The 19,381-nt window shown below is 36.4% G+C and overlaps 1 protein-coding gene across 1 annotated transcript in view; it reads left to right on the plus strand.

Annotated features, from left to right (window-relative positions):
* Nucleotides 1-19,381, plus strand: part of Taf1b (TATA-box binding protein associated factor, RNA polymerase I subunit B) — a 75,198-nt gene that overhangs the window by 22,483 nt on the left and 33,334 nt on the right. The window contains exon 8 of the mRNA XM_076833105.2: nucleotides 4,594-4,693. Within this exon, the coding sequence (XP_076689220.2) occupies nucleotides 4,594-4,693 (100 nt within the window). The remainder of the gene's footprint in view (nucleotides 1-4,593; nucleotides 4,694-19,381) is intronic.

Genomic DNA, 19,381 nt, shown 5'->3' on the forward strand with positions numbered 1-19,381 from the left:
ACCTGGATGTATCTATGGTATCTCAAAATCAGCAGGACTAAAAAAGAGGCTTATCTTCTGGCTCCTTAATGCAAATCCTTCTCCAATGTTTCCTATGTTAGTAAATGCCATGCACCCTGTTCTGCAGAGACCAAGGAATCATCCTTGGTTCTTTCCTCTCTCTACATATAGTTAGTCACTATGTCCTATCAACTATATTTCCAAAATAACTCTCAAAACCATTCTTTTTTCTATTCTCTGTGTGTCTATTGTCTCTCTCCTCACCTGGATTACTTAATAGTTTCACAACTTTTTGTCTGCGATCTTGTATCATTCCTATTCATTTTTATCCTTATAACCAGAAGCATCTTTCAAATCCACAAATATAACCATGTTTTTCAAGCTGGATAAAGGGACTAGGCATCCCCACCCAAGACACTTTATCATGGGGTAACAGAACTCTCCTAAAAATCTTAGAGATTGAAGAAAATATTTATGTGAAGTTCTGCTCAGGAAAAATCTAATGAGGGTGGAAGAATGGGAGTGAGATCCTCTTCCCCTTCATTCCCTCATCTCCCTTCCCTTCTCCTTCCTTACCAACAGGAATTCTAAAATGCCATCAAGGAGATTTGATGTAGTTGGCTGGAGGCTTTTATTTTGCTGTGAGGGGTTTACAAGTTTGGAAACAGCTTGGAGCAATAGAAGAAGGGGCCATCACCATTTGATTCTAGTTCTCTTTTGTCCTAGAAAGAGCTCTGTCCGGGTTCTCCAAGTGTAGCTTCCTGACCAACAGATTCACCATCACCTGGGAATTTACAGAAATGCAAATTCTTAGACCCATTCTAGATCTTCTGAATTTGAAACTCTGGCGGTAGGGGTGGGTAGGGCATGATAACCTCTTTTCATAAGCCCTCCAGGAGGAGGAAATTATATATGTGTGTGTGTATGTATGCATATTTGTACATGCATACATTATAATAATATAATTTGGTTAATTTTGTTCCTAGTAGGGATTCTTATGAATGCTAGGTATGAGAACTATGGCCAAACTTAAAAAATATTTTAGTACTGTGATTTGAAGGGAGTTGTTATTACTGGCCAGAACACCCATATATTGTACACTGATTGTGCATGCCACTCTTCTAGCATTATTGCATAGTCTTTAGGTTAAATTCATAACTCTTCAGATAACTTACAAGGGACCCTGCTTACCTAGCAATAATGACAACAATAATAAAAAATAGCCAACATGTATTTATCCCACAAATGCTTATTGGATATGTACTATGTTCATGTATTGTTCTAAAGTTAGACCCCTGAGATGCAATTGTTAATCATATATGTAGGGCAAGTCCATGCTCTTATGAAGTCTCATACTAGTGGAGAAAACAGATGAGCAAGTACATAAATAAACTAGAAAATGATTGGACAGATTCAGAGGATTGAAATGAGATGATGTGATGGAGAATGACTACTTGGCTACCTTAGATTGGTTATTAGGGAAGATATAATTTGAGCTGCACTTTGAATGAAAGTAGATCCGACTGGTGAGGATGGGAAGTACTAGCATTCCAATTAGAGAGAGGTTGTTAGTGCCAAGTCCTAAAACAAGATCAGTGATTAAGGAACAGAAGGAGGATCTTTTAAGTGAAGGAAGTGAATTTGAAGGAGGAATGGGAGGCTTGAAGGCCAAGAAACTTGATAAGCAGGCTATAGGCATGCCTTTATAAGTCAAATCAGAAATAGGATTTTTGAAAATTGAGGTATAGTTTATATATTATAAGGTTCAACCTTTAAAAATATGTAATTCAGTGGTTTCCACTATATTCACAAAGATGTGGAGCTATCACTTCTCTATCAACTCCCCGTACATACTCATCACTCCAAAGGAGACCCCATACCGATTAGGACTTTGGTCCTAATTTTTTAAAAATTTTTATTATTAGTTGTTCAAAACATTACATAGCTCTTGACATATCATATTTCATACATTTGATTCAAGTGGATTATGAACTCCCATTTTTACCCCATATACAGATTGCAGAATCACATCGGTTACACATCTACGTTTTTACATACTGCCATACTAATGTCTGTTGTATTCTGTTGCCTTTCCTATCTTCTACTATCCCCCCTCCCCTCCTCTCCCATTTTCTCTCTTTACCCCATCTACTGTAATTCATTTCTCTCCCTTTTTTTTTTTTCCCCAAGAATATTAACATTAAACAGGGACTAGAGGTGGGAGGGAAAGGGAGAGAGAAGGAAAATTGCATTGAAATGGAAGGAGACCTTCATTGTTATACAAAATTACATGTAAGAGGAAGTGGTCCTAATTTTTAAGTGTGATAGTAAGCCACTGAAAGATTGCAGCAGGAGAGACTGGTCTGATTTATATTTTTAAAAAGATTATTTAGGCAGCTATGTAGAAAATGGATTCTATAAAAGTAAGGGTCAAAACAGGGAGACCACATGGTCTTTTGCTATACTTAAGACAGGAGATGGTAATTGGGTTAGAGTGGTGGTAAGGGAATAGAAAGAGGGAATAAGTTCAGGACCCGGCTCTAATGTGCTTCTCACATGATCTGCAACCAAGGACCAGTTTATTAAATTTCCAGTCCTTCAGTTTGAAACTTCAAACAGTGCAGTAAAATTATAAATAGAAACAGTGTCCAGGGCATGTGGCTAACATAGTAATCTATTGGTCAGGAGAGTCATACAGGAAGATTTTAGTCTGTGCAAATTCCTCTTCAACTTCCTAGGTTGATCCAGAGAAACAGCTGAGGAAAATAGATTGTTCAGAATTTTGATTCAGTAGCTATCTTTAGTTTTTTCTACAGCTGTAATTTCAGCAGCTTGGGAGGCTAAGGCAGAAGGATTGCAAGTTCAAGGCTAGCTTCAGTAACTTAGCAAGGCCCTAAGCAACTTAATGAGCCCCTGTCTCAAAACTTAAAAAAAGGACTGGGGATGGGGCTCAGTGGTAAAATGCCTCTGGGTTCAGTCCCCAGTACCAAAAGTATGTATGTATGAATGAATGAATGAATGAATAAAAATTCAAATTTGAAAAGAAAAACAAACTTTTGAAAGAGGCTAAGAGCAGCCCTGTTTATAAATGGTGACAAACTGTTAAAACTCGAGACACTCAAGATCTGCTTGGGGAGTACATGTCTGCTTCTCCTGGGCAGGTTTCTCTTTCCTCTGCTCCTACGATGCTGAGTGTTCCCTTCTGGTGGCACTTATGGCAGTGTGCTTCCTGGCTTGTCTGCAGGCTGTCTGACGTTTGGGGGTAGGCAGACCATCTCCTATTCATCTCTCAGCGCCTAACCGTCCACAGAGTACTAGCATGTATTATCCCATGAGGTGAAAACTAAATAAATTATCACTATATTACCATGATGAAATTCTAGGTAGTTTTAAAAGTGGTAGGCATACATTACACCTTGAATATAAAATAATTTCAAATCAAAAATATAGATCCAGATTAATATGAATACTGATTATTATGCACAAATACTTTTATGTAAACTAAAGAAACTAATGAAAACCTAATTGGGGGAGGCTTTAACATCATTTTTACATAAAATATTTAATTCTCAATTTTCAGTAAACTAAAAAGTTAAATCACATTTTTAACTTGAAACTAAACTTGGACCAGTCTTTCTTCAGCTGCTGGAAGGTGATGGATGCCAGCTCTGCTCCAGCAGCAGCACTGAGGCCGTGGATTTTGTGTGCTCATTCCTCACCTGGCCTTACTTCCCTAACAGTTTCCTTGTTTAGGAACCTTACATCTAAGACCCCTATTCCCACTCCCTGTGCTCCTGCCAGGCTTTATTTTTCTCCTTAATACTTTCTCCTACCTAACGTACTGTAGATTTTATTGATTTTATGCTTGTCATCCTTTACTAGAGTATAAGTTCCACTGGAAAAGAATTTTTGCCTGTTTTGTTCACTGCTGACTTTCCATAGTCAAGGGTGGTGTTGGATATACAGTACCCAATACATTTCTGTTGAATGAATGAGAGAATTATAAATAAAAATACATATAAATAACAAATATATATATATATATGTTTATATATATATGTATGTATGTATGTATGTTTATATATGTGTGTGCTTTTTTCGTCCAGTTCCGTCTTCCTGCTATTTACCAGACAGTGGGATGCAGTGGTGAGCAAACTGACAAGGTTCCTTCCTTAATGGTTTCCTTAAGCGTCTAGCATCTGCCACGCACTGGGATAGGTGTTAGGGACAGAAGGTCGGATAAGGAAAACAGGGGGCAAGGAAGGTCTCCCTAAAGAAGTGATTGACAAGATGAGCAGGAACTAGGGATTAAGGAATGCTAGGCTGGGGAGGCTGGTGGTAGACAGAGAAGACCCATATTTCCTAGATGTATTAAATCTATTTCATCAGAAGTTTTAAGAGACTCAGATAATTGGCTAAATAGTCTCACACATGGATACAAAGAATAATAGATATCATCAGATTTATCCTTAACAAATATGTGGGAGACAGAATATGCTTAGCTAATTCTTTCCCTTTGAAATAAGAGACTTTCAGAAAGAGTTCAAGTCAATACCGAATTCTAACTGAAATGTTTTCTTTTAAAAAATATAGATTTGTTGAAGAGGGCCATATTCCCTACATAAATGCATTCCAGCATTTTCCAGAAGAGATGAAATTATATGGGCGTGACAAAGGAATTTTTGCTATAGAGGTAAGTTATTTTACTTTTAGTTAGTAATAAGACACAGTGATTTCTCTTCTTTGTCTGACTGAGTATTTGGTGTTGGAGTTTTTTAAATTTCTAAAATCTTTTTTTGTCCAAACATGTAATATTAACTTTAATTTAGTGAAGAGTAGGATTATTATTTATTTTTCTTATGTGGCTTGTTTGAAAAAGATGTTTGTTGATGTTATTTGTACATTATATTGCTTTGAGGAAAGAAAAGAAAGTTAAACGTTATTTCAAGAGGCATTATGTTAATTCTAATAATTTCTAGGCCAACCTGAGTAACTTAGTGAGATCCTATCTCAAAACAAAATTTAAAAATGGATGGAAATTTAGCTCAGAGGTAGAATGCTCCTGGTTTTGATCCCTAGTAGCTCAAATAACACGGAAAACAACCAACAAAATCATTATTATTATTTTTCTGTGTCACAGTGGATTCTCATTCTCTTGTAAATACTGTAGTCAAGAAGAGTTACAGCTTCTGGAGATGGTGGGGTAAAGAAGCTGCAAATCTTCTTCCTCAAAAACAACTCAGGTCTTGGGAAATTGACCAGAGGCAAATAATAAATTGAGAAGTATTCATTAAAAACTCTTGAACTTTGGGTAAGAACTGTGAGTCTGTGGTATTATTACTTAAATTTGCTCTCATCTGTCACCCCAACCTTACTCCCAACTGGTGCTTCCAGGAAAGGGTGGCTGTTACTGTAGTACATTAGAAATGAGTATCTGACAGAAGTAGAGTAGGCACTCTGTCTGTGGTTGCTATTACCCATGATTAACTATAGTCCAATATTAAATGAAAAAAAAAGAAAGAAAACCTCATACATTTTAAATAGCATACCACTTTGAATAATATGATAAAATCTCAAGCCATCCTGTTTATACCCCCAACCCCCTGCAAAGGATGTGAATCCTTTGTACAGTGTACCCATAGTCTTTATGGCCTACCCACAGGATAGTCACTTAGTAGCCATCTTGATTATCAAATCAACTGTTGGAGTATCAGTATGCCAATGCTTGTGTTCAAGAAACCCTTACTTTAAATGGCCCCAAGTCATGAGTTCAAAGCCAGCCTCAGCAAAAGTGAGGCACTAAGCAACTCTAACACTGTCTTGAAGTAAAATACAATAGAGCTGGAGATGTGGTTCAGTGGTCAAGTCCCCCACAAAAAAAGACCTCAAAACACAAGAGTCAGGTTGCTGGCAATTCAGTTATACCAAAGAGAAATCCTTCCTTTCATTGAAAAGGTGAAAGTACAATAAGATATTTTGAGCAAGACTGCATTTACATTACTTTCATTACAGTATATTATTCTATTTTATTATTAGTTATTATTAACTTTACTCTGCCTAATTTATAAACTAAACTTAATGTCAGGCATGATGTATAGGAAAAACACAATATATATTGAGTTTGGTTCTGTCAGAGGTTTCAAGGCATCTACTGAGGATCTTGGAATATGACCTCTGTGGTAAGAGGGACTGTTGTAGTTTATGTTGGAAGAAAAGCAAGTTAATAAGAGGGACACTATTAGTGATTGAAAAGAGGAAATTTGAATGCCAAAGAATTAAGAGAGTTCCTGGCAAAGCGGATGTAGCTCTTCAATAGTTTTGTAAAGCGTGATTCTCTTCCTAATTGTGTTGTAAAATCAGAGGCAATGGGAAGGATGCCTGTTTGTTTTTATATGATTTTTGTGAGAATTATGCTGAAGAGAAAATGTTTCATTTATTTTTTGTTATGAGGACTTAGTAGATAATTATAACCTGAATTTTGTTTACTATAAGATGAAATAAACTTGTTTGCTTTTTAATTTTCTCAAAGTCCTTACCAACCCCTTCACTATTTATGAATAAAATTTGACTTGTTTTTCAAGTGGATTCACTTTGAGTGACTTTTATTGGTATAAGTTACATCCACACCAGTGGATACACTGGACAAAAGGATGATGAGAATAGAGAAGTAGGAAAAGAATGCATGTTGTTATAACAGTCGCATTGTGCCTAGCGCAGTGGCGTGCACCCCTGTAATCCCAGCAGCTCAGAAGGCTGAGGCAGGATTTTTAAGCCAGAAGTGGCTCTACCATAAAATCCTAGCCAAACGTGGGAGCAGTTTCAGTAGATTTGGTAAGCAGGAAGTAAGCTTGGAAGTGGGTTCCTAGGGCTACTGTCTTTAGTTACATTGTACTTCATACCCAGGAGAGACTGGATGTGTTCTCTACCACTTGACCTGGAGAAAAGAAAAAAGAAATAATAATAATGCTTCCTATGTTCCAGGTTGGCCTGCTTTTACATACTTTATAACTCATTTATTACTCATGCCATTCCCATGAAATCTGTTGTGTGCATTATTATCATTATTATACCTGATTTACAGATGAGGAATCTAAGACATAGTGAACTTAGGCAGTTTGCCTAGTACTCTTACTCTGAATGTAGTCCACAATGGCTAAGTCAGGCCTTAGTTTGGAGGGAGACAGAATAGAGGGACCATACAAACCATGAAGATTGACTGATGGGCAGAGCAGGGAGGGAAAAGGAGGGGTAGAACATTGAGCCAAACCAGGGGCTTCAGACTAGTTAGTAAAACCAACAGGTGGCCTTCAGGCAGAATGGCACCCTGAACCAAGAGGCAGGGGATAGAGGATCAATCTGGAGGATGGCCCAGGCTGGTAGTGAAGATGGAGAGCTGTCCCGTTTGTGGCATGAGGCCATGCTGGCTAGTTGGAGGGGCCTCCTGAAGTGTGGTTCTTTCTGAAAAGGCAGGTTAGTGTTTCTCAGCTTGGGCAGGGTTGAGATCACTGATTTAAATGACTGAGGACACCGAAGACATCTCTTGTTTTTTTTTCAGCCACAACTCCAAACTCAACTGACTGTCAGAGGTGTGGTTAAATAACTGGACTTGGATGAAATCAGGGAGAAAAATAATGAAGTATCAAGTGCTCCTTCCATCTCTGGAGTCCTGCTTGAATCTGAGGGAATAATACAAGTTCTTAGCCTTAGAACTAGCCTTGACTTAAAGCTAATGGCATCTTTTTAATGGCATGCCACACTTACTGAACTTCCTAGGCATGCCTTGGACAATACTAGGGTATCCTATTAGAAAGTAGGAGGATTTTTATTTCACAACTGAAATTTTTTTTGTGACTTGTGATCTGAACCTCATTTAAATGTTCCACTAAAAGGGAAGAACATTTGATTCCCTAAACTCGAGATGTGTGCCTTATATCTTTGTATTTGTTCAGTTTTCCTAGAGTGACCAGTGAAACTTGAGTTATCGTGTTTGCATTGGATACCAGCTTAGTCTTGGGTAATAAAAATATATATATATATATCCTCAGGGCCTGGCAAAGTGGTGTATGCCCGTAATCCTGGCTTCTTGGGAGACTGAGGTAGGACAATCACAAGTTCAAGGCCAGCCTGAGTGACTTGATGAGATCCTATCTCAAAATAAAATGTTAAGGGCTAGGGGTGTAGCTTAGTGGTTGAATGCTTATGCAGGAGTCAATGAGTTCAATCCCCAGTACTGAAAAAAAAAATAAAAATCTCCCTCTCTTATGTGTTTATCCCTGCTTTCTTCCCCTACTTTCTTCCTCCCTTCCCTCCTGTAATTGCCAGCATGTTCTGTATCTCACATCCTGACAGACTGGGGTTTAATGTGATTTTTCACAGCCATTTACTACTCAAATTATATGAATAATTTTTGCTTTATTAAGGTTATTTGTATGTTTTGCTACTACCTGATATTATTTTGTTGTCTTTAATTCCCTAACCAAATTGTATGCTTCTCAGGAATAGATACCCAAATCTTTAATGTAGAATCATGCACTATTAAACATGGAAGGAGCCAGGAGCAGTGATTCACACCTGTAATTCCAGCTACTGGGGAGGCTGAGGCAGGAGGGTCTCAAGTTCAAGGCCAGCTTGGGCAACTTAGCAAGACCCTATCTCAAAATAAAAAATAAGAAAGAGGTAGGGATATAGCTCAATGGTAGAGCAGCCTTGGATTCAGTCACCAGGTGGGTCCCCAGCTCTCCCTTACCACATACACACACACACACACACACACACACACAATAAAAGACAACTAGAGGGAAATTTGGATTTGGAGATCAGTTAGTCTGCTTTTTTAATTTTTCCAATAAGGAAACAGACCTAAGAAGAACTATGATTTGAGAATGAATAAATCTGTCCTTCATTAGAAATGTTCTTCATTTTCAGGAGGATTATGTGAGGTAATATATGCAAAATGCAGGCGCATCATGGATTTTCAAATGGTAGCAGCTCCCTTCTAGGCCCTAGGATGGAGGAACTTCTCCCCTGAGGGGGGATTAAGTTGCTTGTTAAAAAAAAAAAAAAAAAAAATTATGATTTTTTTAAAAGTAAAGGTTTTATTTTAAAATTCTGTTAACTTTTTAATGTGTCCATTTCTAAATTTTCTCAAAGAAAATTCCAGGAAATCCATGGATATACAAAGGGATGGTATATCTTGCTTCTTATTATGGTATTTTGTACTTTGACTTGTAAAGGATATTGCTTCCTAAGCTGAATTTGAATTTATATACTTGGGATTGGCATCTAACTGGCAGTTTCCTTTGTAATTAGGAAATTTAATTTTACTTTCTGTATACTCACCTAGAAGCTCAATATTCACTCTGCAAACATAATTATTTTCAAAAATTATTTTCTTTGTCCTTTCAAATACTTATAGATCCATTGTTGCTAAATATTTAAATAATTGCAAGAGTGACTTACAATAAACAGAATCAAGAGATTGTTTCTATAACAGCCATTGTGGCTCACATTTCTCAGTAACCTAGCTTAATCCTTTAGTAAGATTTATACTTTTCTCTAGTATGGTAAGAAGTACCTGTGGGTATTTTAGTCACATTTATTTTTGGTGATGATTCAGGATTTCAGACTGAAATATTATGTTCTCAGTACTCCATTACATCTAAGCTATTCGTTCCCCTTCCTTTAACAAATTGAGACTTAATTTTATAAATTAAGAGGTGAAATGAGTTATGTTTACTTGCTCTTGTTTATTTTTTTTAATATTTATTTTTTAATTGTAGTTGGACACAATACCTCTATTTCGTTTATTTATTTTTATGTGGTGCTGAGGATGGAACCAAGGACCCTGCACCTTCGAGGCAAGCACTCTACCACTGAGCCACAACCCCAGCCCCCTCTTGTTTATTTTTGTTCTGAACAAATATTCATTTTACTTATCATATTAATTATAGTTGGTTCTCCTTGTCCTCAGTTCTCACATCGTAGATCAAAACTATTCTAAAAAGAATTGAGTCATTCCCTATGCAATATAGTATACTAACTATTTACAAAGCATTTGTATTGTGTTAGGTATTATAAGCAATCTAAGGATGATTTAAAGTGATATAGAAGGTGTGCATATATTATATGCAAATCACTGCACCATTTTATATAAGGGACTTAAGCTCCACAGATTTGGAATCCACAGAGGTTCCTAGAACCAACCCCTCTACCTTAAAGAGATGACTGTACTGAGAGAGGAATGTTGAATTCTCCACATATGATGGCAACTTTTTCTTCACATTCTCTCAGTTTTTACTTCAAAAATTGGACCTTTTGTTACATGTATAATACTTAGGATAATTTGTCTTCTTAATGAATTGACTCTTATCATAATGTAATGTCACTCCCCCCCCCCAGTTATATTTCTTTTTCAGATATCTATGTTGTCTAATATTAACAAAACCACCACCACCACTACCACTACTACCACTACTACCACTTCTACCACTTCTTCTTCTACTACTACTACCACTACTACTACTACTACTAGTTGTTGTTGTTGTTGTTGTTCTTCTTCTTCTTCTTCTTCTTCTTTCTTCTTTCTTCTTTCTTCTTCTTCTTCTTCATTTCTACTCTGTATTTTTTTGAATCTTTTATTTTTAACCTCTGTGACCCTATATTTAAAGTCAATTTCTGGGAGAATTTATGTTTTTTAGTTGTAGATGGACACAATACCTTTATTTTATTCGCTTATTTTTATATGGTGCTGAGGATTGAACCCAGTACCTCACACATGCTAGTTAACTGCTCTATCATTGAGCTACAACTGCAGCCCCAAGGCTTGACCTTTTGTCAAGTCAGATAACTAATATATATGGTCATGTTTGAATCTACCACATATTATTTATTCTTTCTGTTCCTTATTCCTTTTTTTCTGTTTTTTTGCTTTCCTTTGGATTAACTTAGAATGTTTTATAATTCTATTTTATCTTTACTATTGATTTATTAACTGAATCTCCTTGTTTTCTTTTTTTCGTAGTTGCTCTAGAGTTTACAGTATCATCATTAACTTATTATGTCTACCTCAACTAATGGTAAACACTTATGTGTATAACCTAAGACCCTTACAACAGGATCATTCCACTATTCGCCTTCATCTTTTATCAGCAACCATTTCACTTTTGTTATAAATCCTATAGTGCTTTGGGATTATTTTTCCTTTAAACAATTATTTGTCTCTTGAAGAAATTAAAAATGAAAAAGCATTTTATATTTACATACATATTTGCTATTTCTGGCATTCTTTTTGTTTAAACCCATATTTCTGTGTAGAAAATTACCTTTACATTTTTTATAGTAGAAATTTTACAATTCTTCTGTTTTTAATTGGTCTAAAAAGTCTTGCCTTGGGGCTGGTGTTGTAGCTCAGGAGTAGAGCGCTGGCCTGGAGGAGCTGGGTTCATCCTCAGCACCACATAAAAATAAAGAAAGAAAGATAGATATCGTGTTCAACTACAACTAAAAAAACAAACAAACAACAACAACAACAAAAAACAACTCTTGCCTTAATTTTGGAAAGACATTTTCACTAAGTGAATTCTGGACTTATGTTTTTCTTTCAGTTTATTTGATAGATAAATATGTCATTCCATTGTTTTCAGGCCTATCTGATTTCTTTCTTTTTAGTTAACTCATAAAGGTTACCTGGCCAGCTCAGTCAGTAGAGTATAAGCCTCTTAATTGACATGATATTTGTAAATTTTTATAGGTTACAGTGTAATATTCCTATACATGTATCCAGTGCATATGGTAAGTTCAGGTAATTGACATACCTGTCACCTCAAACATTTACCTTCTCTTCATGTTGAGAACATTCAAGTATACATGCTTACTATTTTAAAATATTTGATCATTTTTCGTCAGCCATAATTACTCTACTGTGGCACAGAACATTAGAAATTATTCTTCCTTCCCAGCTGCACCCCCAAACCTGTTAATCATCCTCTTTCCATCTTCCTTTCCCCAGTACCCTTCCCAGCCTCTGTTAACCACTCTTCTACTCTACTTCTGTGAGTTTATCTTTTTAGCTTCCACAAATAAATGAGAACATGTGGAATTTAACTTTGTGTGTTTAACTTAATCCAGTGCCTTCTCAGCTTATCTCTGTGTCATGCACTATAGGATTCCATTCTTTTTTTACAAGTGAATAATATTCTTTTGTGTACTTGTACACATTTTCTTTATCAATTTATCTGACAATGGACATCTTGGTTGATTTCATATCATTCTAACTGAGGGGAGATGCTATTTCTTTGGGGTTTTGATTTGCATTTCTTTGATGATTAGTGATGTTGAGCATTTTTTTTATATACTTGTTGGCCATTTGTATATCTTCTTTTGAGAAATGTCTGTTTAGATCACTTTCTCACTTTTAAATTGGTTATTTGGAGGGTTTTTGTTGTTGTTGTTTGTTGTTGTTAAGTTCCTTGTACTATCTGTGATATTGTCATTTGTCAGTTGAGTAGCTTGCACACATTTCATCCCATTCTGTAGTTTGTTTGTTAGCTCTGTTGATTATTTCCTCTGCTGTGTGGAGGCTTTTCAGTTTGTCAACTTTTGGCTTTGTTGCCTGTGTCTTTGGGTCTTTGGGTCATATAAAAAAAAAATCATTGTTCAAACCATTGTCCTAGAGCATTTTTCTTATTTTCTTCTAATAGTTTCATAATTTCATATTTTATAGTTAAGTCTTTGCTTTTTGTTAATGATGAGAGATAAAAATCTAGTTTTTTTTCCTTTGTATATAGATCTCCATTTTTCCCAGCATCTGTCATTTCTCCAGAGTTTGTTCTTTGTGCCTTTGTCAAAAATATGTTTGCTATAAATATGTTGGCTTCTGTATTCTGTTCCATTGATCTTTGTGTCTGTTTTTTATGCCATTATCACACTTTGGGCTACTGTAACTTTGTATAGTATGTTTTGAAGTCAGGTATTGTGATGCCTCCAATTTTGTTCTTTTTTCTCAGGATTACTTTGGTTATTTGGAGGTTCAGTGGTTCCATATGAGTTTTAGTAGTGTTTTTTTTTTTTTTTTTCTGTTTCTGTGGAAATTCATGTGTGTCTGTGTGTGTATGAGCGCGAGCTAGAGATTTAATCCAGGAATGCTTTACCACTGAGCCACATCTCCAGCCCTTTTCATTTTTTATTTTGAGACAAGGTCTCACTAAGTTACTTTGGTCTTTCTAAGTTGCTGAGGCTGGCCTTGAACTTGGGATCTTTCTGTCTCAGCCTCCTGGGTTGCTGAAATTATAGACATGCACTATCAAACCTGGCTATAATTGGTATTTTGCTAGAGATTACATTGAATGTAGATGACTTTGGGCAGAATCTGTAGATCACAAATGGACATTTTAACAAATTTAATTCTTTTTTGTTGTTATTTTTGTTGGTACTAGAGATTGAGCTCAGGGCACTCAACCACTGAGCCACATCCCCAGCCCCAGACTTATTACTGACAGGTAGTAATCTACACTTGTCATTTTAATAAGTGTTTTCTGGTTGTATATTGTTTATACAGTAGTTTGTATATTTTTTATTCCTTTCTTCTCTTCTTACTGTTAATCTTTGTGGTTTGGTGGTTTTCTGTAATGATATGGTTTGGTTCCTTTTTCCTTTCTTGTTTGTGTGTCCACTCTACCAGTGAGTTCTATACTCATGTGTTTTTCGTGATGGTAGTTATATCCTTTCACTTCTAGATCCTGGACTCAACCCTAAGTACTTCTTAAACAAGGGATGTAGTGGTGATGAATTCCTTCAGCTTTTGCTTGTCTGATTATGATGTAAGTGCCTTGGAGAGCACCTCTTTGGGATTGAGTTCTTTGGGGTTTTCTTTGAACTCCTGGATTTGGATATCCATATCTCTACCCAGATGTGGGAAATTTCTAGCTCTTATTCTTTAATATGCTCTCTGTGCCTTTCTTGGTCTCCTCTCCCTATGAGACTCCCATGAGGAGGACATTTGGTTGCTTAACGGTGTCTCATAGGAGGCTTTCTTCACTCACCTTCATTCTCCCCGCCTGCTCCTCTGATGAGTTGCCCCTCCAACTTTTGAGTTAACTCAAAAGATCTGTCTTCAAATTTAGGAATTCTTTCTCCTGCTTGATCTAGCTTATTGTGGCTCTCACATTTTTATTTCATTCATTGAATTCTTCAGTGGTAAGATTTTTCTTTGGTTCTTTTTTATAATATCTGTCTCAGTGTTGTATTTCTCCTTCAGATCATGAATTAGTTATCTGTCATCAAATTGTTTGTATTCTCTTTATCTCACTGAACCTTCCTTAAGGTCATCATTTTAGATTTTTTTTCTTTTTTTTAACATTTTATAAATTTCTTTCTTTCTTTCTTTTTTCTTTCTTTTTTTTTCTGGAGTACTATTTCTGGGGAATTATTTTGTTCCCTTTCAAGTGTCATGTTCATTTGCTTTCTCATTTTTCTTGTGCAGTGGTTACCTTGTCCAATTTTATAGTGGCACCTCCCCCAACTCCCCCAACCTCAATAGGAGAGACTTATTCCTAGGAATGCTCACTAGGGTACTGTTTGGTAGGTATGTTAGTTTTGATTGTGGATGAACTCAGTTGTGTGGTCTCTGTGCAGGAGTCCTTGTCAGTGGTCTCTGGTTTTATTCGTGGTGTGCAGCTTTGGGAGTTTGTGAGTGCGGTGGTGTAGCAGTTTTGCTGGGGCAGGGAAGCTGCTTAATCACTCTCAGGCTGAGGGTGGGTACCTGCAGCTGCTGCTGACTGACTGTGCAGCAGACCCTCTGGTGGGGAGGACCACTGTCCAGCTGGCTTTTGAGCTGGACTCCACCTTATGGGGGCACTGAGGGCTGACCAGCTGTGTGTTCCTAACCAAAGGGCAGGGACCACCACCTAGATGATTGTCAGGTAAAGCTAGTGTGTGCAGGTGCTGTAGTCCAATTGACTTTTAGTGAGTTCTTGGGAGAAGAGCAGGGATGCCACTTGATTGGCTGTGGGTACATGGGGGCCTGTCAGGCCAACCATCTGTGTAGTGGGCTTGCTGGGGTGTGGTAGGGCCACCACTGAGATGGCTTTCAGGCTGGGCTTGGATGTTTATGGGTGCTATGAGCTGTTAGCCAGGTTCACCTGCTGGCCTTCTGATGGGAAGTCATTCTGCTGTCATTCCTGTTTTTGCTTTTCTCGATGTAATATGCCTTTATTTCTTCTAACTACTTTTAAGATTGGATTGTCCTGTGCCTTGTCATAGTTTTCTTTATGTTTCTTCTGATTGGGGTTCATTTGCCTTAGGGGGTTTTGTTGTTGTTGTTGTTGTTGTTGTGTTAATACTGGGAATTGAAACCAGGACTTTGCACATGCTCAGCAAGCACTGTACCACAGAGCTACATCCCCAGCCCTCATTTTTCAGATTGATGGGTGTATAATTCATCAAATTTGGAAATTTTTTATCAATTGTTTTTTGAAAGATTCTTTCTGTCCTCCTCTTGTTTTTTTCTGGAATACCAGTTAAATGTTAGACCATTTGACGTTGTCCCACATGCATTAAGGCTTCTTTCTTTTCTTTTCTCACTTCCTTCTCTTTCTTTCACTTGTTTTGTTTTTGTTCTTAGTTTTCTTGTTTAGTGTGTTTCATTTTGATTATTTCTATTAACCGTCTTCAGATTCACCTATCTCTACCTTCATTGTTAAATGGATCCAATGTATTTTTTAATTTAAATACGGTCGTTTTCATTTCTAAAACTTTTAATATTGTTTTTTTCTATTTCTCATTATTTCGTGTTTTCTTTTATATCCTTGAGTGTATTGATAGTATGATAGATGTTTTAAGGATTTTGTCTACTATTTTCATTGTCTGTATTATTTCTAGGTCTGTTTCTATGGATTGGTTTTTCTAAAGAGCTTGTCTAATGCCTTCAGTATTAGGACGTTCCTGTAGTCTGGCTGTTGGCTTTTGTGAGCTCTCGACTTTTGAACTATTGCTTTCCCCCTCTTGCCTTAGTTTTTTTCTCATTTGCATAGATCAGTACTCACCTGAAGACTTGAGAGGACCCTTTTGCAGATCTCTGGAGCTCTTTCTACATCCAGCTTTATCCTCTCAGGTACTCTGCCTGCACATCTTAGCCATCTCAATTTCCAGGAATCCAGGCTTTTAATCTCCGCTGTACCACTGAGCTGTTTCACTCCCGCTGCCTTCAGGCAGCAAGATGGGGTTGTTTGTTTCTCTTCTATGAAGATTTTAGTCCTGTGCTGCCTATGTCATGCCTGAAACCTTTTAGACACGTTCTATACAGTGTGTTAGTCGGCTTTCCATCACTTTGACAGAATACCTGAAACAATTTAAAGGAGGAAAGATTTATTTGGACTTAGGGTTTTGGCTCCATTACTGTGGGCATGGAGTGAGGTGGAAAATCATGGTGGGAACACGAGGCTGCTCATTTCATGCAGCAGGGAAGCACAGAGATAAGAGGAAGCGTCCAGGGGCAGAATGTGTCTTTCAAAGGCATGCCAAGAGTGACCCACCTCCCCAAGTCTCTACCACCTCCCAACAGCTGGAGGGCAAGCCTCAGCCCATGAGCCTTTGGTAATATTCCACTTCCCCACTTATGATACCAGTTCTCTATTGTTTATGGTGGAATGGTGATTTCCATTGTAATTAATGTTTATGGTGGAATGGTGATTTCCATTGTAATTAATCTTTCGTGGGCAGAAACAGAAGAATTTAAATACTAATTTTTAGGCACTTGTAAATAGGTTAGTATTCAAACGCTTTTTAAATGTTACCTAAACAATTCTTTCTCAATTGCCTGAAAGTATCTCATTACTCATTCATTCACAGATTTTTTAAAATTGTAGTCTATTTATTAATATTATCACTAGTCTGATCTTTGCTGAAATTTTTGCCCCCAGATAGAACATGTTATTGGAGGGTCCTGGTTTTGTTTATACAAAATACTTGCCCTAGTAGTAATCCCTTTTGTTGACTATTTTTTCTTTTGTTGTTAGTAGATTTTAATTTATAATTCATAGTTGTATACACTTACAGGATACATTATGGTGCCTTTATATATATGTAGCATATAGAATGATTAATCAAGCTAACTAACATACATATTGCATTGCTTTACCTGTCATTTTTATGGTAAGACATCTGAAATTTGTTCTTAATTATTTTGAAATAACAGTACATTATTATTGACTACTCTCATTGCTGCACATAGATCTCAAAACTTATTTCTCCTGTGGGTCTGAGACTTTGTACCCTTTCACCAACAATGCTGCATTTCCTCCCACCCTGCCTGTATCCACCAAACTCGGTAACCATTGTTTTACTATACTTCTGTAAGTTCATCTTTTTATAAGTGAGATCATTTAGTATTTGTCTTTCTCTGCCTGACTTATTTCACTTAGCATAATGTCCTCTAGGTTCATCCACATTGTCACAAATGACAACATTTTCTTCTTTTTAAAGGCTGAGTAGTATTCCATTTTAAATGTGTATCACATTTTCTTTATTTATTCATAATTAATGGATTCTTGACTGTGTGTCTTAGCTATTGCACACAGTGCTTCAGTGAATATGGAAGTCCATCTGTTCCTTCAGCATATTGATTTCAGTACTTTTGGATATATATATACCCCATAAGAGAATTGCTGTTTTTTTGAGGAACACCCACACCATTTATCATGATGGGTCTACTGATTTATATTTCCTCCCACAACTCTTTGAATACTTGTTGTCTTCCATCTTTTTAAAATTAATCTCCAATGAAGGCAGAGATAAAATAAGATTTCTTATAGAAATTTTGATAGAAAGTACAAATACGAGAGTATGTCTTGAAACAACCATTGTTGTTTGCTTTTTTCATTTATTTTTTGAGGTTTTTTAAAATAAACTTTATTTTGGAATAATTTAAAATTCACAGAAAAGTTGCAGTAATCAGAACAGTTATGTAGCCTTCTCCCAGATTTAGTCTTTTGTTTTAATATTTGTGCCGTTCTTCCTGTCTACTTATATATCTACATAATTGTATTTCTAAGTCACTGAGGTTTAGCCTTTTTACACAGAATACTTCAGCAGATGTTTCCTAAGAACAGAAATATTCTCTTACATAACTGCAATTTAGTTGTCAATTTTTTATTCTCTTTAGAGCTGTATAGTATACATATGTCACAATTGACTTAACTAGTTCTTTACTGATAGTGGTTTTGTGATTAAGGAGAAAAGGCTAAATAAGATACCTAGGTAATCAAACATACAAAAGTAGAAACAATTCAAATGTCTATAACAGAAAAATGAATAAAACGTGTTATATTCATACAGTGCTACATTAAACGACTACAAAAATGAACTGCTACAAGCACTGTGAATGACATCATGTTGAATGTGAAAAAGAATGCTCCGAAAACTATGCAGTGGGGTGCCATTTTGACAAACAAGCAAGTTAATGATGGTGGAAATCCAGGATACTCTGGAGGGGGTGGATGAGTAGGAAAGGAGTACATTAGGTAGATACAGTTCCTCAGTCAGGTTGTTCCTCAGATTTAGGGTTGTTATTGAATATCATATTTTAGAACTTACAAATATGTTAAATATATTCTGTATTTTTCAAAATTTTTAGGGTAGCTAGAGGATATCGTTTAAGTAGAATTTCTAAACAAGAATAGTAAAAGGCAGTGTGTGATGGGAGAGTTTTTGCATGAGTATTGTACCCCCAAACAAAAGGTTTTTTTGTTTTTGTTTTTGTTTTTAAAAAGAGAGAGAGAGAATTTTTTAATATATATTTTTTAGTTTTCAGTGGATACAACATCTTTGTTTGTATGTGGTGCTGAGGATCGAACCCAGGCCGCATGCATGCCAGGCGAGCACACTACCACTTGAGCCACATCCCCATCCCCAAAGTTTTAAACTCTTTCAGAGTGGGGACTATATTTAATGATTCTGTTTTATGATCTGTATTCCCTAATGTATTTACATATGCATGTTAAGATTTCAGTTTGTGTGTATTGATTAAATGATTTAAAATAGTTATCAAACAATAAATATATTTTTATGCTTGTGGGATTTTTCAAATTGATTTCCTGGAGTTCTTTCCACCTAAGTAGGAAGTATCCAGACTGCCTCTGAAGTAGTCATGTAATAGACTGAGGGCCATGAAATAATGGTATTTGACTAAAAATGAAAAGCATTTTGTCAAATTTTAATGGTAGATGTATAAGGGATATTAATTCTGTTTATAAGCAAGGACTTTAATAATAAGAGTTATGGGTGTGCCAGTATCACTCATATGAAAATCAGTGTATGAGATAAATAATCTTATCAGTTAATTTGTATTCTCCACCAGTATACTGAAACCAATAGTCAATTACTCAGG

This window comes from Callospermophilus lateralis, chromosome 14 (assembly GCF_048772815.1).
Source record: "Callospermophilus lateralis isolate mCalLat2 chromosome 14, mCalLat2.hap1, whole genome shotgun sequence".
NCBI lineage: Eukaryota > Metazoa > Chordata > Mammalia > Rodentia > Sciuridae > Callospermophilus > Callospermophilus lateralis.